We start from the raw sequence: 17,019 nt of genomic DNA, 5'->3' as shown, positions 1-17,019 counted from the left end.
CATTTTGGTTGGCAATCAGCACCAACGGCTTTGGGACAGCCTTGGGATAGCTCCTGTCCTTGTTTCACTTCCTGCATTCCAATTTTCCTGGGCAACCCCTGTGCACCTCAGCAGCCTCTGCCCTCGGATGGGAACCAGGGGGAAAATTATGGCTTAGCAGTGCAGTAGGGACCAGCAGGAAGCCAGGCTGATGGGGCATTGTAGATTGTGCATCAGCAACACTTCAAGAAAACCCTTCACCCTTGTCAGCTGTCCATGACTCTCCATGGGACCTCTGTTTTGAAGAATCTGGCACACCAGTCCCTGAGGCAGCACAGGAACAACATCCCAGACCCTGTGCAGGTCCCAGACCCTGTGCACTTGCAGCCACTTCCCAGGTGGATGAGCAGCATCCTCAGCATGAGCTGTGTTCTTCATGAGTCACCCACACACCTGTGCCTCACCTTGACCTGCTGTAATCCTCTGCTTCCTGCAGAACCCTTTGGCTTAGAAACACAGGCTTTGAGACAGAGATTTTAGACAACTTTGTCAAGAGAACAAACCAATCACGCCTTTGGTTCTTCTGCTTTCTGTTGCACGTGAACTTGGGGTTTTGCCTCCCTCCCTTTTGCTTTGGCTTTTGAGATTGAATGTTCCAGTGAGGAGACGCTGCGTCTGCCCCTTGCAGCAGTGATCCCCAGCATAGTTCCAGGAAATAAAAGGAAATAGCTGTGCCAAAACAGAGACACATACAGGAAACCTGTCAGTCTTAGATGAATCCTGCATGGAAATATCCTTAGATTCAGGCTAAGGAGGCTGAATTAAGGATGTTCAGGGATAAACACAGAAAGTTTTCACAGCTCCAGAAAAGAATCAAGATTACTTTGGTAACTTTCCCAAATAAGGAGCATTTTCCACTAAATTCCTTGGGTTTGTCATTTAATGAGCTGAGTTTATATTTACAAAGTCAGACCTAAATGATCATTCTGAAGTTCAAAATGATCATTTGGTGACAAAAAGTGTCACAAGGTAAATTCCCAGTCAAGTTTATTGGTCAAGGAAGTTGGAATAAATTTGGAAGCCTAAACCACTCTCTGGTTTCCTTATTTACTTTATTTTATTTACTTACTTACCTATTTTTTTTCTTGTTCAATATACTTATTTTCTTGCTCCCATCTTGTTTGTTCAGAGCATGCTGACTTCTCTTAAAGTTTTCAAAGAGCTGCATTTGTCAAGCTCCCAAGTTCCAGAGCTGGAGAAGTGGTGACACTGTGCCTGCTGAGTGACTGAAATCTCACAGAGTGAGTGGGACAGATCGCTGCCAAACAAATGTATCGGAGCTGAGACAGCTTTGATACTTTTCCAGGAAATCCTGTCATGGAAAGCAGAACCATACCAGGAATGACAATGCTGGGAATGCAAAGCCAAAGGACACACAGACTTTGGCAACTGTAACAGCACACCAGACCTCAAGCTGAGCAGATGTATAGTGTAGCTGTGTATAAAAATACACCATCAGAGCCTTGCTCCTGCACTGCCATTATGAGGCATCCTGCACAGATGTTCCAGATTGCCTGAGACGGTCCCATCTAGTTGCTCCAGATGTGTAATGTGTCTTCTAAACTTTTCACATGAACTAATATAACATAATTGTTTTCACATATTTATCTGCCCTACAAGAAGTATTTGTTGTGTAGCCAACAGTGAAGCCTCAGCCTCCAACAGAGAAAAGACTCCAAATCAGTTCCCTTTTCTAAATTCCTTGCAGGATTTACAGCAGCAGAAGCCCTGCAGAACAGCATGCTCAAGCCCTGTGTAGGCTGTAGCAAGGTGGTCCTCATGTGGAGGTGTGGAGGAAAAGAGATTCCTGTCTGCATTTACCTTCCAGGCACATCTGTTCAGGTGCCAGAGAGCTGCAGAGCTTGCTTTTGGTGGAGAAAGCTGTTGTTACTTTCAGCTGTGAATGAAACCATTGGCCAGGGGTTCTCCCCACCCAGAGTACTGGGCAGGGACACCTTTCATTAAACCAGGATGCTCAGACCTCACCCTGGACACTTCCAGGGATGGGATAGCCACAGCTTCTCTGGACAACCTGTGCCAGGGCCTTGCCAACCTCACAGTAAAGAATTTTTTTTTTCCTAATATCCAATCTAATCCTCCCCTCTTTCAGTTTGAAGCCATTCCCCCTTGTCCTGTCACTACATGCTTTTGTAAATGATGATGACATTTAACTGCATGCTTTTACAGCAAAGCTTATAATTTTTATTTTCTTAATGCAGTGACAGGGATGATATCAGGATAAATTATGTTTTTAAAAAAAATCTATTGCTTGTATAAATAGTAAAAGATACCAAACAGTATTTCAACAAACTAGACAAGTATTTCTTGTCTAGAGGGTGCTAGAGGGCTGGCTAAGCTCCCATGACCCTGTGAAGTGTGTGTTAACTTCCTGACAGGTATGGTAATAAATACTTTCAGTCAATTTGTCTCTGCAGACCAGCACGGAAGTCTTTAAAAAGGTATTCACGAGTACTTCCCATTCCTGCTGGTGTTGCAGCCAGTCCCATGTGTGGGCTTTATATCCCACAACATTTACTGTGAGTTAAAGCACCACAGGCATGATGTAAATACATACTTGGTGAGAGTTCATCCCGATGGCACTCAGGCAGTTATGCTGAGGGTACTTTGTGGATTTTTGGAGCAGAAATAACAGCTTGTCATGATTTCTGTCACCAGCTGAGGTGCAGGATGTGGCCTCACTATTTTTAACATCTGCTGCTACACCCATCTGTAATAAGAAAACATCCTGTGGGTGTTAGCGTGGGTGATGCAAACTTTTAAGTCCAGACAACTTCATTCTTAAAGGTTTTATAAAAGTTCTTCAAACTATCAGTACACAAGAATAAAGCTTTAGCAAAGACTACCTAACATCTTTTTCTGATGCCATTAGCCAATGTAAACTAAACCATTAACAGGCCTCTTCAGTAAAGGTAAAAATACTTCTGGAAGTTTTCATGTGCTCGGGAAGGATTCTGAAGATTTCTTTGAGGGAGCCTCAGAGGGACTCTGGAACAGGATTTTGGTCCAGGAAAAGATCGCGCAACTAAAGCCCAGACACTGTTGTGTGTACGAAGCAAAATTTAATCCTCTGAATAACTTCAATGGAGACACTGTTGCGTTCCCGTTGGAATACACACAGGAATAACACTGGAACGGCGCTCTATTTCCTACCGGCCGCCCGGAAGCGTCTCCTCCCGTGACACCCAGCGCGGCAGCGACCGCCCCCCGCGTCCACCGGGCACATCCTGCGGCGGGGGGGCAGCCCAGCCCCATCCCGGTCCGGCCCGATCCATCCCGCCCCGCCGCCATCCCCTCCCTCCCGCCCGCAGGGTGAGTGCGGGGCTGCGGGAAGGGGAGGGGAAGGAAGGGGAGGAGTGGCCCCGGAGCCGCCGCGCCCGCCTCTGTTCCCGCTGCTTCCCACGGAGCGAGTCCCGGCAGCTCCAGGCCGAGCGGGAACACGCGTTGTGTCCCTGTGCGAGTGACACTGGTGATAACAGCTGTCCCCGAGCGAGGCGGGAGCGGGCCCCTTCTGCTGCTCGGTTCTTGTTCCAGCCCTGCCGAGAAGGACCTGGGCGTGTGGGGAGGTGAAGAACGGGGCCGGGGCCGGCCATGCGCGCTCGCAGCGCACGGAACCGATGGTGGCCTGGGCTGCACCCAAAGTAGCGTGGCCTGAGGGAGGGAGGGGATCCTGCCCCGTGAGACCCACCCGGAGAGCTGCACCCAGCTCCGGGGTCCCCTGCACGGGAAGGACCGGGAGGTGTTGGAGCGAATCCAAAGGATGCCACCAAAATGATCGGAGAGCAGCAGCAGCTCTGCTGTGAAAACAGGCTGAGAGGGCTGGCCTGGTTCAGCATGGAGAAGAGAAGGCTCTCCAGGGATATTTTTGCAGTCTTTCAGTACTTAAATGCTGTAGGAGAGAGACAGAAAAGACTTTTTACCAGGGCCTGTAGCAACAGGACAAGGGTGAATGGTTTTACCTTGTAAGGGGGTAGGTTTAGATTAGATGTAAGGGAGGATGTTTTTTGGCGAGGGTGGTGAGGCCCTGACAGCTTGCCCAGAGAAGTTGTGGCTGCCCCATCCCTGGAAGTGTTCAAGGCCAGGTTGAATAAGGCTTTGACCAAATAGATCGAGTGGGAGATGTTCCTGCCCATGGCAGGGGGCTTGTGCCCAGTGATCTCTTCCAACCCAAACCAATCCTTGGTTTGCTGTTGTAATAAATAACAAAGCACTACAGAGAAGCACATGGTGTAAATGAAGCAGAGTTCTGTGAACAGTACCTATGTGAATTTAACTTCATTAGATCTTTCTGAGCTAGCTGAGAGGTTGAAATGATGGCTTTAGGTCTAGAATTCAAAACCATCAATTCAGGGTTGGTTGTATTTGTGTTCCTGACATTTGGGGAATGCCAGTTTTAGATCCCAGTGCCAGCAGTATCTTCAGCTCTTGCTGCCAACCAGGGACTAATTTTCAGTCTTTAATTTTTTTAAGTATTCCCTTGCCTCATGTAGAACAGTGGCTTTCTGCAGCTGGAAATGTCTGTCCTGCTGGGAAGGTGATGATGTGAATTCCCTCCTGCAGGACTGAGGTGAGCACAGGTTACTACTGAGGGACAGGCTGCTCCAGGAACTGCTGATGAAGCATTGTGCAGGAGCTGGGGGATCAGCAGGGTGTCCTGCTGCACAGGAGAGCTTTGTGCTGCTTGGAAATACCACCCACAACTGGAGTTTAGGTTTCAGGATAAGGGATCTGTGCAAGGAAAAGCACCTCAGTACATAGTACATTTGCTTTTGGGAGTAAAGGTGCTATTTTTACTCAGAAGTGAAAGCATCAGCATGTTCTGACTCCTCATGCACTGGCTTCTCTGACTCACTCAGACGTGCCCAGAGTCAGTTTGGGTTGGCCAGCCCAGAGCTGGCTGCCAGGCTGTGCTGCTCCAGGGCTTGGGGCTGGCTGATCCTCAGGATGCTTAGCTCAGCTCCCCGGGCAGGCTTCTGCTGCTGCTCTGGGGGAGGAAATGCTGGAGCAGACTCGAGGCAAATCTGTCTGCACATGGTTTAGACCTACTGCTAACTCAATTTGTGCCTTAACTTTCCTGAGGACTTGGCAGCTAAACCATTTGTGAATTGACTTTTTTGTTCTTGCATAATTCTACACAACATACTGTGGAAAAACAAAGTAAATGACTTTCAGCTTTAAAATTAAATATCTGTACTTGTATGAAAGAATTATTTTTATTCTACATAAATCACAAAGTTTAACAGCTTGGCAGAAATGAAAGCAGAATCTTGGCATTTTGGTTTTTAAAGTGGTGCATTTTACAAGTTTTAAGCTTGTAGATTTAGTAATTACATAGAATCAACAGAAAGGCCTAACAGTGTTCCCTCTTTTGTAAACTGTTACTGTTGAAGAAGTGTAATAGGAATACAAGTTTCTGATCCTGCCCTCTCTCTCTACCTTGCTCTGCATATTGCCACTCAATCTCTTAAACCTGAGTTAATTTTTTAAAAAATAATTTGCAGTTCTTGCTACATGTCCACTTGCCCACAGGTTCTTTGTGTGAGTGGGTTCCTGCATTGGTAATAACGATCTCTTGAGTTCCATCACATGTTCTTTAGTATAAACTCAGCTGTGGGGTGTGAGCTCCTGTGAGCAGTGGCTCCCAGCAGAGCCTTTTGGAGTTTGCTGAAGTTTGGGAGAGGGCTGGGGGCCTGCTGGGAGCAATTAGTGAGCCCCTGAAGCCACAGCTGTTCCCAATATACTGTGATATCCCCTGGATAGGGCAAGAGCTGCTGCCCTGGGTCTGTGATCTCTTGAGGTTGTGTTTTGCTGATTGTTCTGGGTTTCTCTCCCCTTGGACAGGAAGATGCCCAAGAAGGGAGGGAAGATTGTAGATGTGGCAAAGGAAACACAGGCTCAGTGCAAACGGCCCAGGTTGGACACAGCTGGTTCTCCGTCTGTCCTGAGTTTTGAGAGCCCAGAGAGCCTCTTCAGGAGCCTGATCTCTCCCATCGAGGAAGAGGAGTTTTTCAGGGACTACTGGGAGCAGAAGCCACTGCTTGTTCAGAGAAATGATGTCCTGGTGGCTGCTTACTACCAGTCCCTGTTCCAGCTGTCACACTTGAAGGAGCTGTGCAGCCAGGGCCTGTACTACGGGCGAGATGTGAATGTCTGCAGGTGTGTCAATGGGAAGAAGAAGGTTTTAAATAAAGAAGGTAGAGTGAATTACATGCAGCTGAAGAAGGATTTTGACCAGAAAAAGGCAACAATACAGTTTCATCAACCTCAGAGATTTAAGGTGGGATTGTTTCATTGTAATTAATGCAGTTAATGCTTGCTCTGTAATGTGGCTTTTGCTGAGTGGCACTAGACATGGCTTCATATCTGCCCCCAGGGGAGGCTTGCATTGATGACCTGCTGGAATCCTTACATGAACTGTATTAAAACACAGTTTATACTTCTGCACTGCCCCTCATGTTTCAGTGCTCTGCAGTAAGAACAAAGTCTGATTCATACTGTAATGCTTTTTCTGTAATATTATTAAGTGTGCTTTTTAAATGTATGTATGATGATTAGGCATCTGTGCTTAAATTATCTCTTCTTCCCCACTTTTTCCTTGTGCAAACAGGGCTTTTTGTACCACTTCCCTTTAATCAAGGATGAAGTGTGAAACCATGTAAAGTACTTCCAGGACACTCCACAATTGTTGCCAATGGATTAGCATTGAATTGCACCATGGAAGTGACCACCCCATTTTAGCTGAGTGTCCTCAGTTTCTGTGCATGGGAAGGAGACAGTGGTGCTGCACTGTTTGTAAAGGATTTGGATACTTGTAGATACTTTGATTTGGGCAATCCTTTTTTGTCCCAAGGTGTCATCACAGTCTAAGGCCCAAATAAACAGCTGAGTCCCACGTGGAGTGTCACTAACTGATCTCAGTGGTTGGCATCTCCTGATGTTTACCTGTCACATGTTGGGTATGAATGAGTAAAGTTTGTTCTTGAACACACATGATTGGAGTCACTTGCAAAAGGTGTCTAACCTTTGTGTTAGTCTCTCTTTGATGCAGATGGGATGATAGGTGGTTTATTCTGCTCTGTTTAGCCTTGTTTTTGCCTGGTTTTGCAGCCTGAAATTGGTACAGGAAAGAGAGCAAACATCAGTGTTCTGTTGAGGCACCAGAGTTTTCGTCTTACCCATTACTTTCATGGCAGATCTCCTTTGCTAGTGCAATGCTTGTCTTGAGGAAAAGCTGCTTCCCAGGCTGTGTGCTCCTGTGGGGATGTCACCATTCTTCCCCAGTGACGGGCTGGTGGCAGCCAGGCTTGGCTGAGCCTTCAGTACTAATAGCGTATTATTATTATTATTATTATTATTATTATTATTATTATTATTATTATTATTATTATTATTATTATTATTTTAAATAGGAGGAGCTGTGGAAGATTCAGGAGAAGCTGGAGTGTTACTTTGGGTCTCTGGTGGGCTCCAATGTTTACATCACTCCCCAGGGATCTCAGGGCCTTCCCCCTCACTACGATGATGTCGAGGTAGGACAACAACACCTTGTCTGTGGGCTCCTGGAAGTGGATGCTTCTGTGTGTGCTTCCACCTCTCCCCCACAATAAACATTGTACACAGAGTTCTGTTTTTCCTGTGAAAACTTAGGGTAATTATTTGCAAGTGCTTCCTTATATATTTTTGTACTAATCGTAATGGCTAAGTTTAAATGACTGGAGAGGAACAGGGATTTTGAAATTCAGGATAAAACAGATCACGCTCCACAACTCTTCTCTCTGTTGTCTCTAAATAGAGTACAAGAATTTAGTTCAAATGTAAATTTGTGCATTTGGACATCTAAAAGGTGATGTGAAAGGAATTGTATTTGCTGTGCTGTGGAGTAGCTGAGAGCAGGGCAGGGGAAAACCTGTGTTTGTCAGAAAAGCAACCTCTGCCAGTATTTCTGTCCCTGGTCTGCCTTGTTTCCACAGACTTGGCAAGTCAGAGGATAAATTAAAATACCTGATGAGCTGGATGTGTGAGGAGCAGCAGGGCTTCCTTAGGCCCCCCCAGAAAATTAGGATTCATGGTCTTTTGCAGGTGTTCATTCTTCAGCTGGAAGGAGAGAAGCACTGGCGGCTCTACAAACCAACGGTGCCTTTGGCTCGGGAGTACAACGTTGAGCCAGAAGAGAGGATTGGGAGTCCCACACATGAATTCATATTAAAGGTATTATAATCTAATTGCTTCAGGTGGGCTGGGATGTGGTAGCAAGAAAAGTAATCATGCTTGGCAGGCTCTTAGAAGTAGCTGATGTGACCAAGTTTAAGGACCATAAGGTTAAAATGGAATCAAATTTCATCACTGTTGCTTTATTACCGTTCTCTTTGTGCTGGTGTTTTTAGGACAAGCCATGAGTAAACTGATTTTCCTTTGTGGAGGCAATTTCATGTGCTTTGCGCTTCTTTCTTGTCTCAACTTCCCTGATCTATATTATTTTCTGTGGAGATATTTAATTTACATAGGTGAGAAGATAGGGGAGGAGGTTCTATTTTTTTTAAAGTGTTTTAACTAAAATTTTCAGACTATTTGGCTTTTCTTGTGAAACACTGGCCTTTACTTTTGATATGATCTGACCAAATTCCCAGGGCACTGAATTACCAGCAAATTCATCTCAGCTGATTCTTTGTCTCCTTCCTGCAGCTCAGCAGGACTGTGCATGTTCTAGCATGTTAAAAGCTCATGTTTGCAGACAGGTGTAGAGCAAATATTGACAGTAGGTTGGAAAATTTGAGATGTTGGACTTCAGACTTAGTGTGCTTTATGTTATTAAAGTGTACATTGGAGAATTGCTCAGTTTTGTGATTTTAAAAGAATATATATTGTCAGTCTGCTCAGAGTTATTTTCTCTGGACTACAGTAAGGTTTGACCAAGTGGCCTAAATATATAAATTCTCTTTCATTTTCCTGCAGCCAGGTGACTTACTGTACTTCCCAAGAGGGACAATTCACCAGGCTGACACTCCTCATGGAATCTCCTATTCAACACATGTGACCATCAGCACCTACCAAAACAAGTAATTCCTCTTTATTTCTTGTTTTGTATGGCTTTCCTCTGCCAGATGATGTTTGTGAGTATTACAGACCTGAACCTGGTGTTTCAAAGAAGTGATGTCCTGTTTCTTAAAAAAAATAACCTTGTAATGAGCTCTGCTTGGGTCCTTCCTGTGTTCATCCCATTCAGCCCTTGTGTGGTTTGTTTTCCTGTGACTATCACAGGGATAGGGCATGTCGCTTCCCCCCGAGATGTGACATGGAATATAGGTAGATACCCCACTATTACATAGGTGCCCTGCTGTTAGGGACAGAATCTAAGTGTTGAGGTAGCAGTAATTGAAGTTTTGGGGTGTAGAGGAAGGAGGGGAGTGAGACCATTATTGTTTGAAGCAGCCTCTTTGCCAGGTTTTCATGCAGCAAGCTTGATTGCTTTTTAATTGCTTTATTTATTATTTACCAGCTGGAGACTTTAATGTGGAAGATAATGTTACATCTGCAAACTCACTGTTGTCTTTAAAGAAACCCAGTGGCTGAAGTTGCTGTTCATTTCATAATCCAGATAAAGAGCCATGGGTTGTTCCTTTCATCAGCTTTCCTCCTGTATTTGATGGTCACCCACACCTCTTCAGACAAATTCTTCCATGCAAATATTCTCTGCTAAGCTGTGTTTTTCATTTTCTACCTCATGCATGAGAGTCAGATTTCTTTTGACACAGGTCAGGTCCTCGTCCTTCCAGTGAAACATTGTTATCACACAGGGAAAAATGCTGTTACTGCCCCCATATCAGCTCTCAGGGGCTGGGCTTGGAGTTACTGGCCTGACTTAGGAATTGGGAAGGATTTCTGTTAACTTTGAAACAGGGCAGAACAAGTCTGGGCATATTTTAGGTGAGATGAATCTCTAACCACCAACTGTGGAAGCCCAGGGTGTCAGTGCTGCTGGTCACTCTTCCTGTGGCCAGTGTGCACAGCCGGGTTTGTCCAGCTGGATCTGATTTATTGGCCAGGCAGTGCTGGGAAGCCAAGGATTCAGCTCCTTGTAATGGGATTGCTGGAGATCTGCAGCCTTGTGTGGAGTCAGTGCAGTTTCTCCATGGCTGCACCAGCCCAGGGCCAGTCCAGTGCGTGACTTGTCAGGAGCACCTTCCCTGGGGATGAGCATTCCCTGCCATGGCTGAGCAGAGAGCAGGAAAAGCTTCAAGACTGCTCTTCTTCCAAAGTTAAAAAGTGGAATCATCATCCATTAAGGTTATTGGCAATGAAGTGTAAGAGCCTTCCTGTGGCCCTGCTGTCAGCAAGTGCAGGTAAAATAAGCAGCAGTCCTGGTGTTTTGATTTGGCTTGTAGATGGAAGTATGATGTGGAAACATTTCCTTGGAAAATGACAGAGAATTTGAAAATAGCTGTGGAGGTGGCACTTGCAGGTATTTTTAGGCACCAAGACAAAAAGGACATCTCTGTTGAAGCAGAGTTTGTCCGGACCAGATCCCAGCAGGCAGAGGTGTGCATATGTGGGATAAGCAGGGCAGTTTGGAAAAGCAGTGAGTAGCTGAAGGCATTTGCTGGCAGATGGAAACTGGGGGCAAGAGAAGCACTAAGAAGTAAATGTCCAATTCATTTTATTGGCCAGAATTCTTTCTTCCCACTGTGTAGCAGACAATGAAACATTTGAGTAGACATGATAAAAAAAACCCAGGAGACTATAATAGTTGTTCTATATATTAACACTAGTTAGGAACAAAAAGTAGGATGTGTGTTTTGTTTCAGTAAACTATTTCAGTAATGTTTTTTCTTCTTCCTGTCCTTCAGCTCCTGGGGAGATTTCTTACTGGATGCAATTCCTGGCCTGGTGTTTGATACAGCAAAAGAGGACATGGCACTGAGGACAAGCATTCCAAGGCAACTGCTCATGGTTAGTAGGTGGGATTCAGGGAATAATGGTGCATCCAGGTGATCTATCAGACAGAAAGAGTTCTGTCAGGCCAAGATTGTCAATCTTTAAGTCAGTGAAACTGTGAATTGTTGTGGAACTTCCTTATGGTGGTCCTGTCCTGCTGCTTCAGCTTTGATATGTGAACAGCTCGTGGGGAACGTGTAAAAGAAACAAAGCTTGGTTTGGGACTAAGCAAAGATAAGAGGGGTGTCCAGATTTTTCCTGCTTTGCTGCACTGCTTTAGGCCTGGTCTGTTCAGCTTGAATCCTTTGTGGATGTTTAGCAGGTGAACACAGCTGACTGCACCAAAAAGCTGAGCAGCCTTCTGAGAAGGCTTGCAGACAGTCTGGAGAACTCCAGGGAGCTGAGATCGTCCGACATGAAGAAGGATTTCATCACGCACCGGTTGCCGCCGTGCTTGGGATGTGACTCTGATCCTTTGACTCCAGGTAGAGTTTGAACTTCCCAAAGCTGGCTGATGGTAGTGCCTGAGTCTGCCTCTTACAACTTGTAGCATTTCATGGCAGGCAGGATCACAGTCTAGGCCCAGCTTTGTGTGGTGCTTGGCTCTGTGTGTGTTTGCACACCTCTCTTGGTCAGTTCCCAGTGTCTGGTAGGAGAGATGACCCATTTCCCTTAGACTGAAATAAAGGTTATCCTAGAATTAAAAAATCTTTCTCATGTCTCTTCCAAAACAAGTTTAAGAACTTGTGGCTGTGGAAACACAGGTTAACAAAAAATCTGGCTATGAGAGAATGGGTAGTGCACAGGGGGCTCAATTTGTATCATGTCTGGTTTTCTTCCTTTTCTAAGGGAGAATTTATTCTTCTTAGGTGGGAAATTGCCAAAAATAGATAGCAAAATCAGACTGCAATTTAGAGACCATGCTCTCATCACTGTGGAACCAGATCAAGAGAATGCTGTAAGTATAAGAAGCCCCCCTTGTATGCCTGGGATGGGAAGTGGGGGGCATGTGAATTGTTGCTCTGTTGTACTAAAAGGGTTGTGCACTTCTGCTTGCTTGGATCCTACATCCCATTATTGCTGTTAGGAGATCCTGGGACTGTGTGCTGAGCACATTCCAGCCTTCTGGAGGGAGGTACAGAATTATATTGTCTGTGATTCTGAATTACGTGGGGTAGGTCATTACAGCAGCTAAAATGGCCTCTATAGCTCTGGATAATATCTTTAACAATTAAAAAAAATTCTTTGTATTTAAGAACATGAAGTTATAAAATTAGGGTTCCTGAAGAGAGGGAATTCTCTCGGTTGCATTTAGTCTTCACTACTGAGTTATCTCTGTACCTAGTGGGTGACAGTGGCACTTACCAATTGTTCCACAACATAGCTATTGGCATTTTGCAATCATTCTCTGTGTTTACTCTGCTGCCTATCTGTGAGAGTTTATTAGTATGAAATTACAGAAGTGCTTTTTTTTTAATTCTTAATTTAAAAAAATGGGGGAGGGGAAACACATACAGAGGATGTATTATCATGTGAAAGTTTTTTGGGGTTTTTTTGTGGTTGGTTGGCTGTTTTTTGTTTTATTTTTCTTTATGAGCGGAATGTGTCCCTCCAAGAAAAACGTACCAGAACTTTCTGATTTTTCTCCTCCATTTTATTTGTGTCCATATTGCTGTGAGACTGTGTAGGGTTTGGAAACTTTTTTTCCAATTTTATTGCACAGCCTTGACCCAGGATTGATAATGGGTATGTGATTTTTAAGAGACGACAGATCAGTCTCAGACTGGAGATTTATTGATGCACACCTGTTCATTAAGACTTTTCAGAAGAGGTGCCTTAAATGGCCTGCTTTCTACACAGCATCAGTCCTGTGACTCCAGCAGGGTCAGTTTTAAGGCAGAAAGTTGTAAATAAATTCTCAGAGGTGTTTTGGAGAGTCCCATCTTGCTGTGGGAGGTGGCTCTTGGGTCATTCTGTTGAGAAGGTGACTTGCTTTCCTTGGTGTAACAGTGGCATCTGGAATTAAGGAGCTGGCATTGGAGTGAGGTGAGGGTGAGGATCACCTGTGACCATTTTCTTCCTCCTCCCTTTTAGGATGAAATTCGCAGGGAGATGGTTTATGTGTATCATTCCTTAAAGAACAGGAGAGAAACTCACATGATGGGGACAGAGGATGACACTGCCAGTGAGGATGGCCTGGCACAGGTTTGTTCCTGCAAACACACCCCAAAATTTGTCTTGCCACTGTGGGTTTGGCTGTGTTCTTCAGCACCCAGAGTTTTTCAGCCCCTTCCCAGAGTACCAGGATGAGCTGAAGCTGCAACACAGGCAGTGAATAGTAGAACTAAGTAATGTGATCTCATGCTTAATTAAACATTTGAGATGCTAATGGGATATCTTGTGCATGCCCCATGGCCCAGTTAGCAAAGCTGCTGGAGCAACTAAAAGCTTCTCTTACATGTGTGTCCTTCAGCAGGGCCTGTTGGAGGCTGCTGGAGATGTAGCACACATTCCACGGGCATCACTGCACCTCATTTCTGTCATGTTAAACCTGTGTTAACTCCCATATCCACTGGAACACCCTGTGTAGGGCTGCTCACTTCAGCCTGGGGCAGGTCAGCGCTGGGAGTAAAGAACTCTACTCTTCTAAAATGTAATTCAGGTCTACACAACTCCAGCAAAGAGGCAGAGCAGAGCACAGCCTGGCCTTGCCTTGGCCATTGCTGCAAGGCTGTTACTGTCCTTTTGAGGTAAATCTCACTGCTCCTTTAGAGCTGAGGCTGGACACTGGTACCTGAGCAGCACATGCACATCCCAGGACCTTCCTTCCTGCCCTTAAAAAAGAGTTTAGGAATGAAGGTCCTCTGTGCTTCTGTGCCCAAAGACTGCATGTGTCAGCTAGAAATAAAGCTCTGTGACCTTGCTAAAATAATGGGTAGGGTTAGCAAGAAGGTAAATGTAAAATTGATTTTTTCTTCTTGTGTGAAAACTACAGGAGTCACATGTGCTATAACATCCCTACCTTGTAAAGTGTGCTATAGCATGGAAGAGTTACCTCTAAGTAAAATAGGTCTGGATAAAACTATCTTTTGGGGGCTGCTCTCAGGAACAGGAGTGTGCTGTGGGAATTGAGCACATTCCTGCTGCTCCCTCCCCCCAGCCTCACATACTGGCTGTAATAAAGTCACTGCACGTTGCTGAGGATTTTTTTTTCTGTCTCTTTTTCCCCAGCAGACTCACGGGCTGCGGTTCCCTTTGTCATACTTGGATGCACTGAAGCAGATCTGGAGTAGCAGCACTGTCACTGTGAAAGAGCTTAACCTTACCTCAGATGCAGAGAAAGAAAACCTTGCCTTGTCACTCTGGACTGAATGTCTGATCGAAGTTCTTTGATGCTTTTGTGAATTAGCTGTTCCTGGCTATCAGGCAGCTCTTGAGACCAAGGTTTATTAAATTAGGTTTTTTTAAATCCATCCAGCCTCTGGTTTGTAGTGCTAACAGAGCATTGCAATATCTTGGCTACTTTCTGGTGCCAAATGTTAGCTGTTATTCCACACTCCTAGGAAACTGGACATGGGGAAAAACAGGTACGTGAGCCACAGCTCCAGGTCTGTGGTTGGATGAAGTCATTCCTAAGTGCCCCCAGTGCTGTGGTGTCCCGTTCCCTTTGGAGAGCTGCTGGGATGTGGAGAACATCTAAAGTTATACATGGAACAGGCTCCAAAACCTTGGGCATAAAACATTAACTTGTTTTTTTCATTTGTAAAGTTCATCAGCAGGAAAAGCTGTTTGATTGCCCTGACAGAACAAAAGCTTCCTGGTAAAAGCTGCATGTGCTGTTCCCACAGGGGGAAGGCTTTGCCCAAGAAAACCCCATTTCCCTCAGATGCTGCCATCCCTGAAATAAACAAACAATAATATTTATCTTTTACCTCCCCCAGCACCAATTTCAAGTGAAAGTTACCCAAAAGCCTGTAGCTGGAATCTATATCTTCAATATTCTCTTGAGTAGGTTTTGATGAGTCTGGTACAGTTACTTTAATACTTCATTGATTTTTAATATGCAATCTCATGTAACAGCACAGCCACATATTCAATATACTTATCCCCCATTTTTGGCCATTGGAAAAGAAATATTTTACAGGAATGTGCTCAACATCTGCTGAAAACTATTATTTACTTTGTTTAAAAAGAAATCAACCAGCAAAATCTTTATCCTAAAAACTTTTATACACTTAAAATATACATGCTTTAGCATTTTACATTCAAGGTCTCTTAAGTACAAAAGCCCGCTTTACTTTGTTATGTAACACTGAGACACCAAGTATGATTTAGTCATTCTTCATTTAAAAAACTACAACTTTTTACACAGGCTTTTAAAATTTCATATGGAAAGTCACATGCAGAACACTTGATGTACTGACTTATATGGAAAAAAGCTTAACAAGTGCTTTAGTTGAAAAAATATATACATACATTTGAGGATCTTAAACAGCGGATTTATGATAATTTTAGAATGTAAAATAGTAAGTGCAAATAGATTCTTTTTTAAATAGTACTATATAGAACTCCATTTCATACAAAAATAGACATCCATATATTTTATTTCTATGGCAAACTTAGAGTTATATCTTTGTTTGGGGATGATCCTGTTTGAGTGCACAGCTGGCATAGCTTTTGGAATCTCAAATATCTGTCTTCAGCTAACCTGAACCCTTTAAATAGTCCTAGAAATACATACCCTGAATGTACAAATGCTGGAAAAAATATGTTTTCAATGAAGATTAATTTAGTGCTGCTGAAGCCAGGGAGCTGAGTGACTTCTCTTCCACATCAGGTGTTCACAGCCTTCAACGGGCTGTGGCTGAGCCAGGAAAAAGCTTTTCAAGCACCACCTACAGTCAGTGAGGTCTGGCTCTGTTGGAGCAATAGCTGTGGTTGCATAATGTGGAAATTGAGGAGAGCCCTGGCACTCCAAGATCTGACCATCAGTTGTCCTTGGTGCCACAGTGACCCTGATGTCCCCACGCTGCTCTGGGAATGTGAAGCCAGCCCTGGAGTGCAGGCTGCTGGCACCTTTGGAAATACATGCCAAGGTGAGTTGGTTTTGGTGCTGTTAAAAGCAGAGAAGACAAAGGCTTACCAGTATCTTTTAGAGGGTGAAAGGCCCCTGTATTGCCTCATTTCACATGCTGAGCTGGAATTCCAGTTCAAAGGTGTCTTTATGAACAAAATTAATTGCATTTTAATGAGAGACATGATTCAGGACCGCTTGGAGCCTAAACGGTTTCACTTGGGACATAAAAGCCCAACTCAAGTTCTTGAAGCTCATCAGTGCATTCACTCCTCAGTGAGCTTCCAGGAGTGTGAGAGGAAGGTAAAGACAGCATTTCTGAAGGCCTTTCCCCTCTTATCTCTTGCACATCCTGTGCTGCAGAACGTCTACCTGCTCTTTTGCATTTACCTTTCATACTTCAGAGGAAGAGTAATGGTGACTTTCACAGGAGCAGCCTCTGCAGAATCAGCTTCCCTGCAGAGAGACATTGGATCAAACTCCCATCTTCTAGATTTGTGCAAAATTCAGTTATTTTAGGAGCTGGTGCTTGGCACGAAGGAAAATAGAGAGGAGTTGCTGCTTATGGTTCCAGTGGTGTGTGACTTCAGTAGTTGGGTTCTTTTTTCCCCTCTACATGTTGGTAGCCCACAAAAAGTCCATTTGTGGGGTGGATTTTACTCACAATATTTCAATATCCCATTTCTGTGAAGGTCTGTTTTCTACTGGCTGATTCATAATGATGTGATTCTTGTCATAGTAATTTCCTCCTTAAAAACAAAAGAAAGTCATGAAGGAAAAGCTTTTGAAATAAATACTCATGAAAATGATACACAATCTTTGAGAAGTGTGACTAAGTAGGAAAATCAGCTGAAAAATAGGAATTCCATGAGGTAGGGAGCTGGTGTCTGCAACTGAGCAATGACAATTTTAAGCAGCCTTCTTTTTTAAACTCCTTTTCTCTTTTTGAGCTATTC

At 44.4% G+C, this 17,019-nt stretch overlaps 2 protein-coding genes across 6 annotated transcripts in view; one reads left to right on the top strand and one right to left on the bottom strand.

Moving 5' to 3' along the window:
* Window positions 1-3,241: 3,241 nt before the first annotated feature.
* Window positions 3,242-14,462, top strand: RIOX2 (ribosomal oxygenase 2). Of its 5 annotated transcripts, none has more exons than XM_038146846.1 (11): window positions 3,326-3,369; window positions 4,528-4,624; window positions 5,899-6,334; window positions 7,467-7,586; window positions 8,137-8,265; window positions 9,010-9,113; window positions 10,902-11,004; window positions 11,309-11,474; window positions 11,859-11,947; window positions 13,084-13,194; window positions 14,221-14,462. In XM_038146846.1, the coding sequence occupies exons 3-11, from the start codon at window positions 5,903-5,905 to the stop codon at window positions 14,380-14,382; spliced, it is 1,416 nt and encodes a 471-aa protein (XP_038002774.1). In that variant the 5' UTR covers window positions 3,326-3,369; window positions 4,528-4,624; window positions 5,899-5,902; the 3' UTR covers window positions 14,383-14,462. The 5 variants fall into 5 exon arrangements, with proteins under 5 accessions (XP_038002784.1, XP_038002774.1, XP_038002764.1 ...); XM_038146836.1 differs by lacking the exon at window positions 3,326-3,369 and adding an exon at window positions 3,492-3,623; XM_038146856.1 differs by lacking the exon at window positions 4,528-4,624 and having other exon boundaries at window positions 3,242-3,369.
* A 560-nt stretch (window positions 14,463-15,022) lies between these two features.
* The window catches only part of CRYBG3 (crystallin beta-gamma domain containing 3), an 81,864-nt gene continuing 79,867 nt past the window's right edge, over window positions 15,023-17,019 (bottom strand). The window contains exon 22 of the mRNA XM_038146758.1: window positions 15,023-16,812. Coding sequence (XP_038002686.1) covers window positions 16,724-16,812 — 89 coding nt within the window. The 3' untranslated portion in view covers window positions 15,023-16,723. The remainder of the gene's footprint in view (window positions 16,813-17,019) is intronic.

Source organism: Motacilla alba, chromosome 1, assembly GCF_015832195.1.
Source record: "Motacilla alba alba isolate MOTALB_02 chromosome 1, Motacilla_alba_V1.0_pri, whole genome shotgun sequence".
NCBI lineage: Eukaryota > Metazoa > Chordata > Aves > Passeriformes > Motacillidae > Motacilla > Motacilla alba.
Note: the sequence above shows the minus strand (reverse complement) of the source record. Positions and strands in the feature narration are given on the sequence as shown.